The sequence below is a fragment of the Amblyomma americanum genome, chromosome 10 (genome assembly GCF_052857255.1).
Source record: "Amblyomma americanum isolate KBUSLIRL-KWMA chromosome 10, ASM5285725v1, whole genome shotgun sequence".
Classification (NCBI taxonomy): Eukaryota; Metazoa; Arthropoda; class Arachnida; order Ixodida; family Ixodidae; genus Amblyomma; species Amblyomma americanum.
In genome coordinates, this window is record NC_135506.1 from 71,634,331 (window position 1) to 71,657,142 (window position 22,812).

General features: G+C 46.3%; 1 protein-coding gene and 1 long non-coding RNA gene across 2 annotated transcripts; both read left to right on the forward strand.

Moving 5' to 3' along the window:
• The first annotated feature begins 1,200 nt into the window (after window positions 1-1,200).
• Window positions 1,201-3,636, forward strand: LOC144107115 (uncharacterized). The gene is made up of 3 exons (XR_013309220.1): window positions 1,201-1,331; window positions 2,341-2,402; window positions 3,548-3,636. It is a non-coding gene; the product is annotated as an uncharacterized LOC144107115 (long non-coding RNA).
• Window positions 3,637-6,941: 3,305 nt separating this feature from the next.
• LOC144108394 (uncharacterized) lies at window positions 6,942-15,983 on the forward strand. The gene is made up of 5 exons (XM_077641641.1): window positions 6,942-7,091; window positions 8,494-8,740; window positions 12,184-12,349; window positions 14,542-14,908; window positions 15,966-15,983. The coding sequence occupies exons 1-5, from the start codon at window positions 6,942-6,944 to the stop codon at window positions 15,981-15,983; spliced, it is 948 nt and encodes a 315-aa protein (XP_077497767.1).
• Window positions 15,984-22,812: the final 6,829 nt, after the last annotated feature.

Here is a 22,812-nt window from a genome sequence, read left to right on the forward strand (position 1 = left end):
CGCGTGCTGCCACAGCATTGGACGACGTGATGAGGAAGGTAAGTGAAGCAAATATGGACGTTTACGATACTTTTCTTGGAGCGCTTTGACAGGTTGTCTCCACTTCTAAAAGGCGCAATCGCGGCCCAGAATAAACTGACCAAGAAGTAGGGCACTGGCAACGCATGGCGGATGACAGCATTGGATAATTGAAGGAGTATATGCACCCATATATCAATCCGAGGGCATTAGTGTTTAGGTAAGGAGCGGAATCCGCCATAGATGTCATTATATTCGTTGTGTAGCCGAGATAGGTCACGTGACCTTGCGACGTTATCGCAATGGGCCCAACACGTTGATAGCACAGCTATCTGCACCTAGCAGTCCGAATATGCTGGTTGGTGCATCGACAATTTCAAAAAAACTGACGCAAATACGCACAGATGTTGCAGCAGAAACTGTGGCAAATGCGCAATTTAATCATATCGCATTCCACTTTAAAGGTGGCTTCAGCGTCCGCATACTTTTTTCTTACCCCTATTCTAAATGGCAAAAGTGTCTCTGCAATTACTGAATGTAGGTCTGCTCGCAGAATTCGATAATGCTATATTGCGGATTCGTCGCTGCTATGCTTGACTGCAAGAAATTCACCACTGACAAGCGCAGCAAAATGTTTCCTATCGGAACCTTTAGCGCGGTGAGAATCGAATGATGGCTGCGAGATGGATGACATCGCAAAACCACGAAGAGAGACGGCACAAATGCATGTGCCTTGTTCCTTCAAGGATTTGCGCTATGAAATCAAATGTGAATTACACACTAACCTGAATCATAACCCTTCTCTGTATCAAGTAGAACCTCTGCGTATCACGCTACACGTACGAAACGGTTTCTGAAGCAGTGCAAATCATTTTATCTCCCAGATCTCGGTTCACCTTGAGGCAGAGGCTGCAACATTGCCAGAAAAACTGTGCGAAGGCGGCGGGACGAAAAGCGGCACAAAGACGGACGCACCTCTCACTCCTTGTACCACCGTCTTCACGCAGTTTTTTAGAAATCACTATGAAACCAGCAGCCCAACAGTCTAAGAGCAAATTTTAAACCACGCTGCCCCGTAAACCTACAGCTACCAGTTATCGCCTTCTCTGGTCTCTTGAAAGAAAACATTACTTCTCGCCACTCTCTGCATGCGCGTCTAACGTAGGCAAAAGACGCCTTTCGGGAGAATCACAGAGGAAGCCCTCCTTCGAGTTCCCCCGATGCGCTTCGGGACCACTGGGAGGCTCTTGTGAGCAGTGGTCAGGACCTGCCCGAAGAGCCATCCTCTCGGGAAGAGCAGCACGACGAAAACCGTAAGTGTGCGATTCGCGATTGACATGAGACTTGAACAGAGGCCTGCATGGAGGAGTAGATATAGTTATTCATTCCCCAGTAATTAGAAGAAAGAATGTGCAAATGCCGCTAGCTGCTTACTTCGCTCATCTCTGATACGTAATGAGGAACCAGTATTCGTTCTTTTCACGCACGCCTTTGCTGATGAATGGGTAAAGGATGTCCCTTGTGACGTACTCACATTTGAGGGAATTCCGTCGCACTGCAGCGGCGACCGCACATCACGTAACAGACGTTCCTCAACACACTTTAATGGTGTGGACGGGGACGGGGGCGGATGCTCGTTTTTCTCTGCAAAGGGACGGAAGCCAGATTTCAGTATGAAGAATGTTCTCGTGCGCAGCTAGAACATTTTGATATCGGTGGCAGACATTTAAGAGATGCAGGCATCTCTTCGAAAAAAAACTATTTTTTGCATGCCTTGTAACTTCTTCGGCTCGTATCAGCGGATGTAGCAAGTACTATTGGCAACAAAAGGTTGCATGTTACGGGTTGCGGCTATACGGGAAAATTTATTTGTGTCTAGCAATGTACGCTAATCACGTAAAAGGTATGAATGTGTGTGGAAACGATCACGCGTTCTTAGGTGATACTGGACGGCTCGGTCGTGAGGTGGCGCAACATTAACTTTTTTTACCCGAGCACACGCATGCTGAAAACGCTTGAAGCCGACAGTATTCCCACACTTTTCCCTACTATCTAACTCATATCTTTGGGTCATGCGCCTTCACCAAAGTATTCTTTTCCTCGCAACCGCATCCTGTTAAATTTCGCTGTCTGCAGTGAATTTCGGGGTTTTAGAGCTGCATATTTATTCGGCGCCGCTTCAGTAATGCAATAGTGTGATTTTAACACACATTTTTGGAGATATCTGGCCTTTCTAGTGCCACGATAAGCCATTCGCCAACACAGCTGCTACGCTTGTGACCTTTATCTATCTAAAAATACGCCTGAAATCCTGTCTTCCAGCTATCGACGGAAGCGGAACGTTTGCGCGTGTTTACTCAGCATTGGGAGAAGCGGAGAGGGAGGTAAGTGAAGCATGCACCGATGTTTCCCATACCTTTCTCGGGGCACTTTAGCAGGTGTTCTCTAAATATAAAAGGCGCAGTCGGGGCCCAGGATGAACTAACCAAGCAGAAAAGCACTGGCACTGTATGGCGGATGATGGCATTCCTTAACTAAAAGAGTATATGCTGCCAAATATGAATGCGATTGTATTAGTATTCACGTAAGGAGCAGAATCCACCATAGATGTCATAAAATTTGGTGTTTAGCCAAGAGAGACATTGTGACGTCGTCGCAACTTGCCCAACACGTTGTCAGCACAGCTATCTGCACCTAGCAGTCCGAACATGGCAGTTGGTGCACCGTGAATTTCAACCAAACTGACCTAAACACGCGCCGAAATTGCAGCAAAAACTGTGGAAAATCTGAGATTTAATATTATCGCTATCAACTTTAAAGGTGGCTTAAGCGTCCCCTTAGTTTCATTGTTCCCCCTATTTTTGCTCGCAAAACTGTGTTTGCAATTACTCAGTATAGGTCTCCTCCCAGAATTCAATAATGCGATATTGCGGATTCGTCACTCATATGCCTGACTGCAAGGAATTCACCACTGACGAGCGCAGCGAAATGTTTCCTTTTGGGACCATTAGCGCGGTGAGAATTGAAAGACTGCTGGGAGATGACTGACATCGCGAAACAACACAGGGAGAGGACACAAATGCTTGTATCTTGTTCCTTCATGGTTTTGCTCTATGAACATCATCTGAATAACCCACTAGCCCGAACCATAGCCATTCTATGTTACCCGTACAAGCTCTGGGCAACACCCTACATGTACGAAGCGGTTTCTGAAGCAGGGCAAACAATTTAGCTTCTTGGAACTTGATTTACCTTGATGCAGAGGCTTCAACTTTGTTTGCCAAATAAAGTGTGCGAAGACGGTGGGAGGAAAACAGGCACAAATACGGACAAAGCCCTCTCTTTTTGTCCGATCTTCTTCGTACAGTTTTTTTTGCCAATAACTATGAACTGACAAGCCCAACATCTTCTAACAGCAACTTATAAACCTCGCTGCCCCGTAAGCCTACAGCTACCAGCGATCGCCTTCCCTGGTCACTTGAAAGCAAACATTACTTCTTGCCACTCTCTGCATGCCCGCCTAACGTAGGCAATCGACGCCTTTCGGGAGACTCACAGAGAAAGCCCTCCTTCGAGTTCCCCCGATGCGCTTCCGGACCACTGGGAGGCTCTTGAGAGCGGCGGTCAGAACCTGCCCGAAGAGCCATCTTCTCGGGAAGAGCAGCACGACGAAAACCGTGAGTGTTCGATTGCCGACTTACATGAGACTTGAACTGGGGCCTGCATGGAGGAGCGGATATAGTTATTGATACCGCAGTAATTAGAAGGAATATGCAAAGGCCTCTAGCTGCTTACTTCGCTCATCTATGATACGTAATGAGGAACAGGAATTCGTTCTTTTCGCGCCCGCCTTTGCTGAGGAAGGGGTAAGGGATGTCCCTTGTGACATACTCACATTGAAGGGAATTCCTTTCCTCTGCAGCGGCGACCGCATATCAAGTCACCGACGTTCCTGGCACACTTTATAGGTGTGGGCGGGGTTGGGGACGGGATGCTCGTTTTTATCTGCAAAACGACTAAAGGTTGCTTTCAGTATAAAGAATATTTTTGCTACGTGGCTAAAAGTTTTTGATATCGGCGGCAGACGCTTATGGGGTGCATGTATCTGTTCTAAAAAAACACTATTTTTGTAGCATGCCTTGTCGGTCATTCGACTTGTATTAGCGCGTCGAGCTTGCACTATCTGCCACAAAAGTTTGCAGGTTACGCGTTGCGGCTATGCGGGGAAACTTTATTTGGATCTAGTGACGTACGCTAAACGCGTGAATTGGCTGAAAGCGTGTGGAAACGCGTTATTAACTCATCACGCATTATTAACTGATACCGGACGGTTGTGTCACGAGGTGGTGCAACAGTGTTTTTTTTCTGAGAACCCCCATGCAGGAAACTTTTGAGGCCGGCAGTATATACGTTTCCCCGCAACTTTAGTCATGTGTTTAGTCACGCGCCTTCACCAAAGTTATTCTCCTCGGACCCGCTTCCAGTAAAATTAAACTGTCAGTGAAATTTCTGGATTTTCGAGCTCCATATTTATTTGCGGCTGCTTCAGTAATGCAATAGTGTGATTTTAACAGCGTTTCTTTAGAGCGATCCGCCCTTTTTACTGCCATGATAAGTCATTCACCAACACAACTGCTACACTTGCGATTTTTAACCATCTAAAATATGCCTGAAATCCTGTCTTCCAGCTTGCGACGGAAGCGGAACAGTTGCGAGTGCTGACACAGCACTGGTCGACGTGGAGAGGGAGGTAGGTGAAGCATACATGGACGTATAAAATACCTTTCTTGGCGTGCTTCGGCAGGTGCTCTCTATTATTAAAAGTTGCAATCGCGGCCCAGAATGAACTAATCAAGCAGTAAAGCACTGGCACTGCACCGTGGATGATGGCATTCGTTAATTGAAGGAGTATATGCGGCCGTAACCTGAAATTCACTACCCCTCACGTGCGTAAACAAGCATACATTACTTTTATCAGACCGCAGATAGAGTACGCTTCATCCATTTGGTCACCTCCACAAAAATATCTAATGGAGAAGTAGGAAGCTGTCTAGAATAGGGCTTGTCGTTTCATTTCGCAAAATTACAGCTATCAGTTCTGTGTATCCCAACTAAAGGTCGAAATATCCCTCCACCCGTTGCAAATTCACCGTGACATTGCCCTTTTATCTATCTTTCACAAATACGTCCATGCCACCGATTCACCGCCAACACATCTACGACGTCCCTCCCACTTATCACATAGATTACATAATAACTACAGCTATGCCCGCATTTATGGCAACACACATGCTTTCAACTTCTCATCCCTCCCGCGTGCCATTCGTCTCTGAAACGGTCTTCCGGACTGCATTGCCCTGCAGGGTAATCATGACACCTTTCGCAAACATCTACACAAGCACTTCATTGATAACGCTTAGTGCGCCATTTACATAGTCATGATTCATGTAACTTCATTTTCAGCTGCTTGAGACTATTGCCTCTTTGGTTCTGTTGATGCGCAGCTTTCCTCATGTATTCCTGATATACTTTCTTTTGCCTTTGTATAACTTTTTGTGCATTTCCCATATTTTTGTTACATGGTGCATAGTTGTTTTTACTTGATTACTTTTTGTGAACTGCGATATCGTATCTCACCTGTTTTTTGGGGTTTTGCTGTACTTCACTACGTTTTTCTAAGCTGTTTTGTCCAAACATCTCTATTTGACCCCCTTACGCAATGCCTCTCTGGAGGCCTGTAGGGTATTTGTAAATAAAAAAATATCAATGCGAGGGCATAGTACTTACGTAAGGAGTAGAATCTGTCACAGTCGTTATAAAATCGTTGATTGGCAGACATATGGCCACGTGACTTGACGTTGTGACGTTATCGCATTGTGCCCACCATGTTGTGAGCACGGCTGCAGCAGCCAGCACTCCGAATATGGCGCTTGATGAACTCATAATTTCAAAGAAACTGACGCAAACACTCGAATAAGTTGCAGTATAAGCTGTGGCTTTAAAGCTTTACAGGTGGCCTAAGCGTCCCCAGAGTTTCATTGGTTCCCTATCCTAACTGGCAATAATGTATTTGCATTTACCAAATATAGCTCTCGCAGAATTCGGAAAAACTCTAATCCGATGCCTCAATTTCTCACGGTAGTAAAACGTTTTCTTAAGGCATACAGTTAAACCTTGTTGTAAGAAAGTTGAAGGGGCCCAGCGGTTACTTCGTTATAGCCATAGTTACTTTATAGCAGCCCGTGTTGACCGAACTTCCAAAGGGAATGTTCATTACTTCGTTATATCCGTTATTTTGATATAAGCAGTTTTGCTTTAAAGAAGTTCGAATGTATTTGGTTGCCATTTCACAATATGCATAATGTAAATCGGATTAAAAAGTAAATCTTATGATGTAAGTCGGTGAAGTAAATGAGCCCAAAGAAATTAAAAAAAAGTCGAGTATATTTCAAACACCTGGCGATACCTGCTTGAACGCGATACTCTTTCCACAATTGCATTATCTCACATGGGTGCCAAATCGTCCACCAAATCATACTGCCCGCCATTTTATGTGTCACATATCACTTATTGACCACGCCATGTACACGGTTTCGTGCCTCTTTGGTGGGTACAAGCTACAGCCGGTTCTATACGCAGTGCACTTCACAAACGCCATATTCGCTCTTCTGGCGTGCTGCTTGAGTCAACCCAATTTCTCGAGCACGTTTCTTAAAAGTTGGCTGCAGGTCACTTAATCTCAAACACGCGCCGGGATGAAGACCGTGATTACGGCGCGAAACACTGCAATCCTAGCATTAACAGCGCATGCTGCAAAATTTGATGTGTGTGTGAGCCCACTGTTTGCTGTACAGCGCCTGGTGAGCACGGCGGAATAATATACGTAGGTGATATCGGAAGACGCCAGTCTCATCAGTAAGAACATGCTCGAGTTGCGGGTCTCGGGCGAGTCCACAGTCAAGGGTGTCCCGGTGGGAGTGTTCACATTGAAGGCGCTGCCCAAGGGACTGCACTTCGGCCCGTATCACGGAGTCAAGGTGGACTGCATCGAAAATGGCGGCTGCACCTGGCCGGTAAGCTTGCCCGGCCAATGCGCAGAACACTGAGACTGAGGTTGTGAAGGCTCTTATAGACAACGTTCGAAACACCTGGGCTGTAATTGCACTACACATCTTGCATTGTCATTCTGTGAAATATTTGCAAGTGCATTCTACGTGAGTTATTTTCATGGGGACAGATTATGCTGAAATACGTGCCATTCTTTTGTGAGAGGGAAAAATTGCAGCGGATGATAACAGTTGCAAACCGCATATCGAGGATTCAAAGAACATGCGCTCTTTCCAACATCACTGTATAATACTGACAGGCCGCATTATGAAAACGTTACATGAAACACAGAAAAAATATTACAAGAATATTCACCAATGATTGTCAGTGCCTCACTATATTTCCAAACATTTGTGGCACGGAAAACATGAGACAAAACCATGGGATATTTGAGTCAGCAGATATATCATCAGGGGCCTTTTATTTTTCTTCAAAACTCGCACCGTGCAAGAGTTGCACTCAGAGGCCAAGCAGGTAGCTTCAGCGTAAGCTGAAAGGTGAAAAACGAAATATTTATTCGTTAGCGGAATATTATTTACTCTTTAAATGAACTACATTATCTTGGACAAGCTGAATGCAGTAGCATTTATGCAGTTTTAAGGAACCTGGTGTTGGTTTTTCTATATCGCTGACAGAGCCACTATGCGCACGGCAGTGTTCGGTTGCCCGGGCTGTCCTTTTTTACCCCAAAGTAAGTTGTCAGTAGACAAAAATACTTGTTCTATGGTAATCTTCGGCCTCAAAAGGCTTTACGCCATTATATTTTACTATCATCATCATCAAAATAAGGCATAAATTTTTCAGTTTCATATTTTCAAAAATGATACTGCCCTGGTTTTATTCCTATACGCATTGCTGCATGCGATCGCGTCCGAGAGTGTACACGGCCACCGCTCCATAGTTATACAGAGTTATATGCTGCTCCGTTGACTTGTACTGGGAGCCCACGCGAAGCCAATGCACATCCGCAAATCACCCTGACGGCGCCAGATGGCGCAAGGTACCCGGCAGGCTGCGGCCGTGCCTGCAGCATCAAGACCAGTCAATGCGTGCTCGCTGGCGGCGGGCGGGCTTCTGGTACTTCAGTAACGGTAACAGTGTACACGGCACGCTTACCGTGTCTCGATGGCCATAGAAACCGTCCGTTTAACAGCGCTCAGTGGCCTTAACTCGGTTCAGTTGTCAGTTCGAGGGCCTTCGAAATACCCATTTGACAGAGGTATAAGATTAGAACACGAAATACTGGCCTTTTTCTGGACACTTAAAATTTACGCCATGTTTTTTTTTTGCGTCCGTTGTTTCACGTGGGCACGGTTGCGAAAGGATCTGTCTTCAGCGTTTAGACAGTTGAACGGTATTATTGCGCAGGTGCGCCGATGTGGAGAGTTATTCGTGGTAGACGGGCGCCCGCATCGCCGCAACCACTGGATGAACGACGTGAACTACACGCCCAGCAAGAGTAGACAAAACCTCGTGGCCTTGCTCTTCAACGGAGACATATACTACCGCACGATAAGGAACGTCGGCACCGACGAAGAACTTCTCGTTGGATATTCAACGTCGTTCGCCAAGAGTTTGCTCGGGAGCCCAAGAGGACCAGGGGCGTTGCAAGGAGGTGAGGAGAAACTTATCCTGCCCTCCTTAGCTGGTCGATAATAAATGGTTGATAGCGCATGCGAGCGGCGAACATGCCTGATTCATCATGATCATCACCAGCCTGACTACACCAAGTGCAGGGCAAAGGCCTCTCTCATGTCTCTCTAATTAACCCTGTCATTTGCCAGCTGTGTCCAGCCTATACCTGCAAACTTCATGATCTCCTCTGCCCACCGAAATTTCTTCCGCTCCCTGCTGCGCTTGCATTCTTTTGAAATCCATTCCGTTACCCTTAAGGACCGGCAGTTATCTCGCCTTCACATTGCATGCCCTGCCCAAGCCCATTTCTGCCTCTTGATTTCGACTAGGATATCACTAACGCGCGTTAGTTCCCTCACCCACTCTGCCTGCGTCTGGTCTCGCAACCTTACACGTATCATTTTCCTTTCCGTGGCTAGTTGGGTTGTCCTTTATTAACCTGGAACTTTTTCATTAGCCTCCATGTTTGTACCCCATAGGTGAGTACCGGTAAGATACAGCTGTACACTTTTCTCTTGAGGATTATTGGTAAACTGCCATTAATGAGCTGAGAGAAGTTGCCATATGCACTCCACCCCATTCTTAAACTTCTAGTTATTTCCCTCTCATGATCCGGATCAGCTTTGACTACTTGTTCTAAGTGGACGTATACTTTTACCACTTCAAGCACCTCGCTGCCAATTGTGAACTGCTGTTCTGCTGCTAGGCCGTTATGCTGTTTTTATGCCGTTATGCTGTTTTAATTTTTAGACCCATCATTCTGCTTTGCCTGTCTAACTCATTGATCATGATTTGCAGTTCACCTCCTGAGTGACTCAGCAAGGCAATATCATCTGCGAATCCCAGATTATTTAGATATTCTCTATGAACTGTTATCCCCAACTGTTCCCAATTCATGCCTCAAAATACCTCCTGCAGACAGGGGAGAATAGCATTGGCAAGATCGTGTCACACTGCCTGACGCGCTTCCATTTGGTATATTTTTGCTGACTTTATGGAGGACTACTGTAGCTATGGTGTTCCATATTTCAATGTGTCTCTCTACACTGGTGCGTCCAAACATTCACCCTGGACCAAAGATGGATTCATTCCAACGGTTCCAGAGGGATGCCATTTTGCTCTATATAGCTTTCAGTATTTTGATATAAGGCTCTTCTAAACCCTGAGTCCGCAATGCCTCTATGATTGCTGAGATTTCCACTGACTCAAACGATTTCTCATATTCAATGAAAGCTATATATAGGTCCTTTTTGTATTCTGCACATTTTTCTTTCACCTGATTGATAGTCTGAATCTGAAATATTGTGGTGTATCCTTTAGGAAACCCTGCCTGATGTTTTGGTTTATTGAAGTCTAAGGTAGACCTGACTATTAGCGATTAGCTTAGTAAATATCTTGCAGGCAACAGACAGTAAGCTGATCGGGCTGTAATTTTCAAGTCCTTTGCCTTCCTTTCTTTTCTGATTTAAGATAAAGTTTGCTTCTGGTACGGTCGAGGCCATAAGACATTCTGTATTTAGGGTGGCTAGTTTTTCTAGCATGATCTCCTTTCCACTCTTTAACAGATCTGATCTTACCTGATCCTTCCCAGCTGCTTTTTCTCTTCCCATTGCTCTTAAGGCTTTCTTTACTTCTTCTTTCCTTGCTGGCAGGACGACATATTAGTGTGGGCTACTGTCTCTCGCATTGGTGTTCGGATTACATTGGCTACTGTAAAAATTTATATAGAGCTCTGAGGCTACTTTCACTATCTTCTCCATGTTGCTAATGTCATTTCCCTCCTGTTCACTTTCATTCTTCATTCATTCATTTTTTCTTTTTCTCACTATACAGTAAAAAGGAGCCAACAGAAAAGCCGTTCAAGCATGGCTTGTGTTGTCTTTGGCCCCACTTATCATGCAGTGGCCGCAGCGAGAAAAGCAGAAGAAGCAATGTCCTAGGATGCAGCTATCTCAGTCAGTATAAACCCGAATAAACAGTAATAAAAATAAAACCTTACTAGGTGGTACAAACATAAAACCTATTAAAATAAACACATCACACTACACTTATAGAGCGCATATCACATGTTATACAGAATAATAAATATTCAGCGGAAGAACATGGTGATAAGATCAGAAATGTGCAGTTTTGAAATGTCGTTACCTTGCTTTATATATTCATTTAACTTACATGGTAACAGATTATGCAGTATTTGTAGACCATAATTAGTCCGGCAGCTAGATATTTTGCAAAATGAGGCAGACCTGGTGCTGTATACTGAATCGGCTAACCGCTGTCTGGCAAAGTCGGTAATGGTATTGCTTCCGTCATTTTGACTAATATAATATTCTCGTGATAACCAAAACCTGTATAGCTCAATAACTCTGAGTATATTGAACAGTTTAGAGAGCTGAGAGTTTGATTGCAGATATGGTACGTTAGCAGTAATGTGCTTCCCCTTCACCACTTTTAGGCTGCCTCCTTTCTTAAGAGCATGCGCAATTGTCTCCATAACAAAATTCGTTATGTGGGCTACTTTGAGCTTGTTTATTAACATTTATAGCTCTGCTAGTTCTATTCTGTTTGTACGGTTATGCCCCCTCATAGTTTGGCGCTTCTTAATGAGATCTCTTGTCTCCTGAGATAGTTTGCCGGTACCTTGTCGCACCGTCCTACCGCCTGCTTCTACTGCGCACTCCGTAATGACAGCGGTCAGATTATCGTTCCTTGTGTACTAATTAAGATCGCCTTCATCCGTTAAACTGAATATTGGTTCAGCAGCGATACACTGAATTACTCTAATTTTCCTCTTAACGCTAACTCGCTAATGGACTTGCCCTTCACTAGCTTCCTCTGTTCCTTCTTCAATTCTAAGCTAATTCGATTATGCCTGATTACGAACACTTTGAATGTCAGCAGGGACGGCGGAGCTTTCTGTGCAAGGACATCTGGTCGAAAGGTTAAGGAGCAGTGAAACATTGCCTAATAAGCAGGGATATAAAATTGTGGATAAAAGAGAATGGATGATTGCTTTTTATGTATTTATTCTTAGTGCCTGTAAAGGACCTTAGCAATGTGAGATAACTCCTCATTTGATGTGTGTATACCGATGCAAAGCTGTTCGATAGCGCTTCGAGAAAAGGCACTGTCTCTTTATATTTAATGGCTTTATTGCGTATTGACTGATCGCTGTGGGTTAGTACCATCGCGCTGCTTTTGAATCACGAATAGGCAAAATATTTAATGTGATATCTACTAATCTATTACTATCTTAAGGAAACTACCATGCACGTAATTGATACAAAGGAACTGATGTGAAAAAGTACTACTGCCAGCCTTTTCCTCTCTGCCACGGTGCACATTAAGAACACTGAGTGCTTTAGGGAGTCCTTAAATCTACATGTGCTCATTCGCTTCTACCACTGCTCGGTTCTTTTTCAGAGGACGTCAATACCGTTCCTTTGCACAGCGTCCTTCATGCCTGTGAGAAGTGTGGCGACCTCTTCACTACGCAGTACAACAAAGAAATGCATAACCGACGGAAACACTGCCATAGCACGCAGGGAATCCACCACTGCACGCACTGCACCTACACGAGCAGTCGCAAGTAGGTCTTAAACCGTTTTATAGCGCCGTTTTGTGCTTGACGCCATCGTGCCTAGTTAACTGGTGAAATAGCCTTTCTGCTGACGAGCCACCTTTTCAAGCCGTAAATATGTTAAAACAGCACAAATCGTGAAATCGCCGTGCAACTACACAATGAATGCTTGAATGACACGATTTTCGGATAAAGCACGACGCAGTCATCAGCACCAGTAGTAGCAGTAGCACACTCGAAATTGTCCCTTCGCTCTTGTTTGGCGGGCTTCGCGTTCATATCATAAGGAAACACTGCCAGCTTTTTTCCAGCAAGCTAACGATTACAGTCCAAACGAGCCTGGCGGTAGCACTGATAGTGTTTCTTGTATTCGATGTTCGCTGTAAGTGGACATCTAATATTACACCCAAATTATAAAATCAGAAAAACAATACATATATTTGAAAAAGTGAGTTAGGGAAGTAATGGGCGTCTAATACTTTAAAAGCCCTATTATGGTGCTTTTCCAAGCTGTCCACGGTGGTCATGTGCTCCCCGCCGAGAACCTTGTCGCCAACAAACTGCTTTAGGGATGCGACATAACTAATTAAGGTAAGCGTTCAGAGCAGGTGGCAATAGGTACGCCTCCTCGTCGTGGTGTTCATAATGTTCCTGGCAGTCTGGGAGTTTTTGTACTTTGCTTACAATGCTTCATCAAATCGTGGCTCAGTGCTGTCGGCGTTAACGAAGTCATCCGTGCCTGCCAGCTGCCCAATAACGACACTTTGCCACAAACACCACGTGCGTCACAGACGTCTGCCACGCCTGGGTCCTTGCGGCCGTGAAGCTAACGCAAGTACGCGCAGAACGTATCAACTGCACAGCCTGCTTGGGTGTTGTCTACACATGGTGGCCGCGTAGATTGTGGAGAGCAGATTGGGCTGGTGACACTGGCCGCGTGATCAGCTGGGAAAGCCAGGCATGCCACGTGACTGCTATTCATACTTCTCTAATTGCTACTATTGGTTGACCGCCGACCCCGCTATATGCTCACTTGCACTTTAGAGGTTTGCCCAGACGGCGCACCCTTACGCAGCGGTCAGCGTTGTATGTGTAAACACGTCGGCTCGCACTTCGCCGGCGAGTTTGCGTAGTTTTAATGCTGCCTGTAATTACTACTTTTATGGGTCCTGAAGTTCACTTCAGAGCAATGTAATCGGGGCTGGGTGGCATTATTCGCCATCTGCGGTCGCGGAAAGTGCGAAATTTTATATACAGGGGTCGAGTTCACGGCGAATCCTTGTTCGACCTAACCGAGTTGCACGGCCGAGTCGTTCGTTATATCTGAGACGCAGTGCCACTCCTCTTATACACATTTTTACGGTAGCGGCACCTTCTTTCGCAATAAGCGAGTGTTCGTATAACTGCGGCCGTTATTGCTGCCTCTCCTGTGTAGATACCGGTAGCCTGAAGCCGTTGTTGCGGTGTCAGAATTGAACGAATCTCCCGTGTACAAAATAGCCCGGCTGGTGCTTGTGGTAGCGGCCTCTCACCAGGACTGGCGCAAGTGGATGAGCCGCCCACCTTTTCTGGTCGCCTCGTGGCCAGCCCCTCATAAGCGCATACCATTATGGACGCTAATGAATTGAGCGTGACTTTGCGCGTGTGTGTTTCAATACTTGCAGAGCTGAACTGAGCAGTGGTTCCTCAAACGCTCCTCAATAAGCCTGATTAGCAAGCATTAGTGCTGAGTCACGCCCACTACAACTGAAGTACGGGGCAATCGAGGTTCAGTTAGTGAGGACATAGGAAGTAAACGTCAACAGGAGCGGAAAGAGAGCAAGCGTGAGACGTTCGCTCATGCGGAAGAGCTGCGTCAGAAACAGGCAAAGATGCGCCTAACACCAGCGGCACGAATATAGACGGAAGGTGCACCGCGTTTTCGTTACCGAAGTACCGGAAGACAGCCCACCGCCGGTGAGCGTGCGCTGATTGGTCCTGATGCTGCATGCGCACGCACAGCTACCGGGTACCTGGTGCCATCTGGTACTGTCAGGGTGATGTGCGAATGTGCACTGGCTGCGTGGGCTCCCGGTACTATGGTACGGTACCGGAACCGCGAACATGGTATATGCTATGCTAAATATGTCTACTAAAGGAGGCATCGGAGATTTTTGTAGTCGTGTGGAAATTCTGCATCTCCTTACCCTTCATGTACGCAGGGCAGATGTCATCAGGCACGAGCGCACCCACCTTGACAGGCGAGAGTCCTTGTGCCATTTGTGTCAAAAGAGGTTCTCCCGGCCGGACAATCTCAAGGTTCACATGAGGATCCACACTGGCGAGAAGCCCTACGAGTGCAGCCAGTGTGGCAAGAGGTTCAGGAAACGCGTCCATGCAAGGAATCACGAGGAGGTCATACACTTCCGCCGGTACCCGTTCCACTGCCCACGGTGCGGGGCTGGGGCCCTGAGCGTCTCCAAGCTCAGGCGCCACACATGCAAGCCGCTGGGAGCGACGGAGGGTACTGAAGGATTCAAGCGGGGCCCAGGACGGCCACACTTAAGGGCAGATGGAACTGCGCCAACGGTACGACCCCTGCACACAACGGAGGGTACGCCGCTGCAAGGAGGAGTGAAGCGGGGCAGAGGTCGACCACGTAAAGCCGTAACGCAAGATGCGTCAACGCCGAGACCGTAGAAGCTTACGGGAGTTGCACTTCCGCAGCAAGCAGTGAAACCCGGTCAAGGTCGACGAAGTAAAGAGGTAACGCAAGATGGCGAGATGTAGCGATGTGGCGAGATGTAATGTGGCGAGATGTTGCGAGATGCAGCGTTCTGTACAGAATAAATAACTTTTTGTCACATACACTTTAAGTCTCCATTCCTCAAAAGAAAAGCTAAAGGAAGTCAAACGTTAATCGAAAGGACGAACCTATAGACAACGCCCCGGAATGTGATTACACCCGATGTCAGCTTGTCTTGACAATGAAGGGAAGGTTATATGTGGAGCCTTCCAGGGACTCTGGAACTTGTTTTTGAGGGGGAGGGGGGGGGCAAGACGTCGAGCTTATTTTGTATCTTATTTGATTCTCAGTTGCACACATTTTTAATAATTCTTATTTTTCAATGTTCAAAGGTTGATGCAAACTAAGGATGTGGAAACGACACTCCAGCAGTAAGGAAGACAAGGAAAAGGCTTCCAAAGAAACTGTGTAAGGGGCAGACTCGCGCCCACTAAGAACTGAATGGCCCGACGGCGGCGCTACGCACAATCGTGCTCGGCGGTCATGGAACTGAATGCTCGCATTTCTTGGCCGCGCTGAATTTAAAGCATGCAGGGAACCTTCGAGATAATGAACCAAAGCCAACTACAACAATCTGGAAAAATGTGGAGGAATTTGAACCTAGCCCTGATGAATGGAGATAAGTCTGGTAGCATCTGGCGTCCAAACTGATAAAGCCGCGTGCTGGTGGTTCTGAGTGCGAACGCACAAACAGTGCAAATATTCTCGGCAATATAATTGAAGTTGCATGGGATGTTTTATAGTCGAGAAGAATTACGCACGAGGAGTGATCAGTTGCTTTTAAAAGTTTGCGCAGAATTTGTTTAAATTCTGCTAATTATGTTAATGTACACGTTGCAGACAGTCGACTTCTGTTGAGACATGACTGCTTTAAGTTATTCATATTCGAAATGTTCACAACTGGCTACGAAACAAAATAGCTAAGCCTCACTGTGCTTTGGATTAAAAGAGTCCTAGAACTGAAGTGTTTCACTTGTCAGAAATCTGATCCAAGTGCAAGAAATTGGAGTCAGGGGACGGCGGGCGCCGCCCCCTCTAGAAAATTGTGTGTGTGTGTGGGTGGGGGGGATGACTGCCAATTACCTTCTTTTTGGGGATCCCTGGTGGCTCTGTATATTTGTCATGCCATCAAATAATTTGGCTATATGACGGTTCGAGAGGCCGCCTGGCCCAATTCAGCTCTTTTATGCTCGATAGCTACAGCCCATCTATGGGGTAGCTGGCGTCTGCATAGGGGAATGTTTTTTTTAATGTGTTGTGCTTATCAGTGGGATATTATACTATGTACATTAATAAATCGCTTAAAGAAAATTACTTATAAAGCAGCAGAAAAAACAACCATGCCACCGGTGGGATCCGAACCCACGACCTCCGAATATCGCGTCCGGTGCTCTTACCAACTGAGCTACGGTGACGGCTGTCCAATCTGCTGCTCTGGTGGGTATTTATGTCCATTGAGTGTAAGCGAACCTTGAAAGTGTTCACCAGCGCCACCCTCGACCATAGCGGCGGACGTAGCACGTCCTGTAATACCGCGAGTGTGACGTGGAACGTCATCTAACGGCGAGGGCGGAAACTGTGCGAGAGCCCTCTTAAGCTACCTATGGCATCAAGACTGCCAGAACCGAGACCCTCGTTAAGCTATTAGCAGATAAGTTCAATGAAATGAGGGGCCCGTTTGACAAACCTAAGAAGGGAGCTAACAGTCACCGAAAGCAAGGTGCATAGGGGAATGTTTTTTTTATGTGTTGTGCTTATCAGTGGGATATTACAGTATTTACATTAATAAGTCGCTTAAAGAAAATTACTTATAAAGCAGCAGAAAAAACAACCCTGCCGCCTGTGGGATCCGATCCCACGACCTCCGAATATCGCGTCCGGTGCTCTTACCGACTGAGCTACGGCGACGGCTGTCCAATCTGCTGCTCTGGTGAGTATTTATGTCCATTGAGTGTAAGCGAACCTTGAAAGTGTTCACCAGCGCCACCCTCGACCATAGCGGCGGACGTAGCACGTCCTGTAATACCGCGAGTGTGACGTGGAACGTCATCTAACGGCGAGGGCGGAAACTGTGCGAGAGCCCTCTTAAGCTACCTATGGCATCAAGACTGCCAGAACCGAGACCCTCGTTAAGCTATTAGCAGATAAGTTCAATGAAATGAGGGGCCCGTTTGACAAACCTATGAAGGGAGCTAACAGTCACCGAAAGCAAGGTGCATAGGGGAATGTTTTTTTTATGTGTTGTGCTTATCAGTGGGATATTATAGTATCTTGACAAGACCGGCCTAGCGAACTCATTTTAATAAAAATGTTTTTCTTGATTTCATAGGGCTCTAGGTTGTCGGTTGTGTTACATATATGCCTTCTAGAAAGCGCGAAAGATGTAAGGACGCGTTTCGACTTCGTAACTTCCGCTCCATTGGCAGAGAAAGCTGAGTGGATTCTAAGGGTACCGCCGCGGTCCTAGCCGTGGAGTCGAAACTAGACTCTAAAGCGGCCTACGCTTTCGAAGAATCTTAGCCATTTCTGTGAAATTAAGCCTAGTCGAAGAAATTAGCGCAGCTGCCAACATTTGACATCTTTTTTTGTCATAGATCTGCAATTCACACTCGCGTGACCATAAGCTTTCCGTCCTGGTTAGCTCAGTTTTTGGACCGACTGCTCCGATGAAGTGGTGGTCCCGGGTTTGAACCCCCGACCGGAACGAACTTAACTGAGAAGTTGTTGAGAAAGTTGTACGATAGCCTTCTTTTATAGCCGTATGTTTGTGCTTGGCTAGATGCAAATAAGTAATTACTCCATTATTACCAACTTAAGATGCATGGGAATCGAGATTTTATACCATACATTACCATATCGCACTGTAAGTAATGAACAAAGGTTTTGCCGAGGCGATTTCGCCACGCGCAATATACACGACGAGTATGGGGCTGGCAGGTTAGAGTTCTTTGTACAGAGAATTGGGCTGTTCTGTTTTCAGTAGGATGGACGCATGAATGTACAATTATTCTCAATTCGTGCGGTCTTCGTTTTTAGCCAGTTTAGACGAATTCTCTGTACAACGATGTGTATTCTGTCTACCTGACAGTAAACTGTGACACTAGAAAAAATGCGACACACTTTTCCATCCAGGCAGTATGTGGCGGTATGCATTAGGAATGGGCGGGAATGACACTCGCTTAATTTCAGGGCAAAAAAAAAACGGTAAAACAGCGTCTTCCTGCCCTACTCAGGCATAACAGTATAAATCAGACCTATTAAAACGAAAGGATCAAAGACAGAGAGCAGAATATTTCTATTTACTTATAGGCGAAAAATATAAAAATAGTGACGGCTTCTTTTACTACAAAGGCCAGAATCTACCAGGTAATCTATTCGCATAAGGCGAAAAAAAAAACAAACCAGTGAAGGCTTCTTTTACTCCAACAGACCAGAATTTACACTGCATTATGAGCGCATCAGCATCATCGTCTTTACAGTGTGTAGGCAATTCGCATTTAAGCCAAGCAAAAGTCTGCATCCGCAACGCCGGCACACTGATCAAATATTATAGTTCACTGTAACGCCGATGCAAGTATGCGACTCGCACATGCGCGTTGTGGCAGGATCGATAGTTCTCGAAAAAGTGAAAGATGCATTTGTAGATTTGAACAAGGTCAGCCGATAGTCATGGGCAGAAATTTCTTCGCAGAAGGAAAAGACGCGTTGAGGGTAGCCTGCAGCTCCCTGCGTGGGCTGAAGCTGGTGCAGATCCAATGTCCAAGCAGTGAAACCACCTACAGAGTTATGTATGTGGGACCGAATGTTTGGCGCCGCACACTGTGGACGTGCCGTGTCGTGGCCCCAGAAGTGAAGACGCTCACCCTGGGACCTCATCGGTTTTTGTAGATTTAAACACTTATTGCCATCATCAGGACCTTTGCCCTTAGGTTGATAATCATCATCATCGTCGTCGTGATCATCATCATCAGCCTGACTAAACCATCTTCAGAGCAAAGGCTTCTCCCATGTATTTCCAAATAACCCTGTCTTTTGCCAGCTGCATCCCCCTTTGCCTGAAAAATTCTTAATCTCATCCGTACACCTAAATTTCTGCCGCCCTATGCTACGCGTACTTTGTCTTGGAATCCACTCCGTTACCCGTAAGGAACAGCGCTTATCCTGCCTTCGCATTCCATGTCCTGCCCAAGGATGGCATTAACCCGAGTTTGTTCCCTCACCCAATCTGCCCGCTTCCGGTCTCTTAAGGTTGCAATAAGTATTTTTCTTTCCATGGCTCGCTGCGTTGTCCTTAACTTAAGCTTACCCTTTTTCTTGAGCCTCTACGTTTCTGCCCCGTGGCGAGTACCGGTAAGAAACCGCTATTGTACACTTTTGTGATTGTGAAGCAGATCGTGAAAGTGGTGACGAGGACATAGCAACTTTTCAGACCAGCATCAAACGTGGGCAATAGAAGCTGGGTCTTCGCACGCCGCGGTCACGTCGCTTTTGGAAGTGCTCCGCAGCCACAGGTGTTTTTCTTCCCAACGTAGGGCCGAGCAGGAGCCTATGCACAGCCGATACCGAATTTGAATTGTTTCGTAAGTGGCCCGATATTATGTGCGAATGCCAGCCCAAGTAAGAACCAATCACTTTGAGACCTCTGTCTAACCATCCACCAACATTGCCCCGGTAACCAATGACAAGCTGTATTATCTTGGATCCCCCTCCTCTTTATTCTTGTAAACTTGAGAGCTTCGCGCGGAATATCAACCAGTCTTTTCACACTCGCGTTCAGAGGCCTGCAGCTGGCTCACGGCCTGCTCGATATTGAATGTCAATCAGATCCAGCAAGCCATGAGCCAGCTGAAAGCCACTGGAAACCGGTGTTGCAACTGCTTAATATTCACCCCGAATCTTTGCCACTTGTTTTAGTGCATAGGCGCTGCAAAAAGCAGGAACCATGAAGGGCGAACGTCTACGTAACCATAAAAACTTTTATTGCATGAGGAATACATCATTGTTGTGCACTGCTCTTATTTATGCAGGAGATGAACTTCGAATGGTAATAATCTTTCACTCCATCACTTCGTTTACTCTGCACGACTTTAAAGGGGGATTTTCACACCGTACAATACGAATTAGACTTGCTTTGTACATGAACTCCGAAAGCCAGACAAAAAAAGGTGAAGTAGCAGGCACACGTGAACGCGCCGACGTAGTTTATATCTTGTCTGCGGCAGAATAGTGGGAGCAATTATGTTATATATACAGAGAAACCCAGTAGAACCACCAAATGTCATCTGCAGAGAAACTTCACACATTCCACACGGTTGTAGCAAGGTTTGAATGCTCTTCGGACAATTTAAAACAGCGGTGCAGCTGACATAGGGGTGCCCACATCTTCAATCTCCAACGCTTCTGAAAACTTTCCAGTCAGAAGATCTGTGCAGCTCCTGAGTAGAGGCCAAGATGACCATTAATCCTTTATTTTGCTGTGTCACTGACCTAAATTTCTAAGTAGTTTTACTGCCCGCTCTTTTCCAACACCTGCTATGCCACAGGATAATTAAACATGCAGCATAAATCTCAACAAAATTTAAAAACCTGTAATATTACTGCTTGCCAGACAGATTCTGTGAAGGTAACCCTCAATAGTCTACACATTCTTTGGCAAGCCTATGTGGAGCGTAAAATTGTGATCTATGGCTCTTTAGCCCCTTCCTTTTTTCAAAAACTGCGAAGTGGCGCCAACGCACGGAATTGATCCTTTGTTTCCTTCATGTGTTTGTTCCTGAAGTTCTGTCCTATTTGCTTCACTGAGATTCCTGAGCACCTTTTCCGCTGTGAGAAAAAGTAGCAGTATGGACATGCGCAGCCTCTGGAGGAATCTGGTCATTGAACCCGCCTCCTGTGAGTTAAAAATGAAATTAAGACGGGCGTCAAATGAAGTTTATTGTCCCGAAGCTGCATGAGAGCTTTGTGTCTTTGTGCAGTGGATGGCTTCGGATTAGTCGGGATAAACTGATTTTGCATGTCGGCTGTGTGCGATGCAGCAATGGACAGCTCCAGGTTAGCTTAGACTACCTTTGGTTATTTAACGGGCAAAATGACTTGCACAGTGCACGAGTGCTTATGTATTTTACCGCCAAGATGGCGCTTGCACTCACCTCCAAGACGTCCACCTATCGCCTTCTCCACCTGGAAGGACTACTGGAAGGACACGCTGGAAAACTACTCCAAGCTCAAAAAACAAGCCAAATAATGCGGTTATGAACGACCACAGTTGGTGGACGAGGCCTCCAGGATCTGCACATAGCGCCTTCACCAATAACAGAAGACAAAGGAAACATCCCCAAGGACTGGAGAGATAAACTGCTAGCTAAATAAATACCAAAAATATGCATCCCTAGAACAATCAAGGCAGGAGAGATGCCGGAGCTAGAGCTATAGAGAAGAATTTCGGTAGCAAAAATGGCACGTATTGTATAGACGCTCCGCGACCTACGCAAGTGGGCCTCTGCGCCGTGGCGGTCGTACACGAGTGGAAGCAGGTGGATGGACTCTCGGTGAAAACTATTAAAACTGCGTTAGCCGAAGAAGCGGCGATAGCGCGGCAGCCACTCACTCCGATAATTTCTTATTCTCAACACGCCTGCCGGAATTATAGAATGGGAAGAATAGCGCTTCTTGCCAGCAAAATTTTAGCAAACGCGCAACACAGCTCAGTGCAGCGAACAAAACAATTGCTATGGGTGTCCGGACATCAGAAACAGAAAAGAACGAGGCTGCTTACACAGCCGCCCGAGCGTTTCTCCCCCAGAGTTCTACTGAATTCCCAGGCCCTGTCGGGACTCCTGCACCGAATCCGCTTACCACATATATGCGTACATTACAGCATATCTGCACCTCAATAGGCAGAAGTTCCCAGATCCCACCAAAGGCCGAGATAGAAGCGAGAAACGACACCTCAGGAGTCTGCAAACGGGGTCGTTTCTAAGCCCTGCGATTCTGAAACACATATACCCAACTTTTTCTGGGTACTGTAAATTTTCTGAGATGCGGGCAGACGCATATCATATGGTTGGGCCTGCCAGAAAATTCCGCAAATCAGCCAAAGAGAGAGGACTGGGAGGCGACCTTGTCCAGCTGCTTGGACTTGGAGTCCCAGAGGGTTCAGGTACAAAGAACGCAGGCAGCGGCAACCGCCAACGGTGTCCCGGAATGAGGACTACCACCCAGGCAAGGGAGCGCTGAAACCGTCCACTCTCCTCTAAAATCCGCCCCAGTGCATGCAGTACAAATTTACCACCACCGCCGCAGCCAAAAAACAAAAATGGGGCTGTATCAGCCAGGATTTGATCTCGCGACCTTGGCTTTGGCGGTTAAAGGCATCGAGCTCCTGCAGCAGGTAAATGGGGAAACGTGCGAGAGGCAAATGGGGAAAACAGCCTTTTCCTCCCCGAAACGGCTTGCTAGCATACGCATTGTAGCGAAAGTCATATACCACGATATAGACTTCTGCTACTGCGGCACCTCTACCTCCCTTTCTTCTTTCACTCCTTCCTTTATCTCTCCCTTCCCTTCCAGGAGCTTGTCGAGTTGGTAATTCCCTTAAAGTCATACGACAAAGGGTACATGGGTGCTGGAAGTCATTGCTCGATAAAGTACTGAATAGCCTGTGAAGACGGTAAGTGATGATTTAAAC

Excerpts from the sequence above, each read along its gene's own strand:
- LOC144108394 (XM_077641641.1), top strand. The coding sequence starts at position 6,942 with ATGCTCGAGTTGCGGGTCTCGGGCGAGTCCACAGTCAAGGGTGTCCCG. Across the intron at positions 7,092-8,493 it reads ATGGCGGCTGCACCTGGCCG|GTGCGCCGATGTGGAGAGTT; the intron begins GTAAGCTTGCCC and ends ATTATTGCGCAG. Across the intron at positions 8,741-12,183 it reads ACCAGGGGCGTTGCAAGGAG|AGGACGTCAATACCGTTCCT; the intron begins GTGAGGAGAAAC and ends GTTCTTTTTCAG.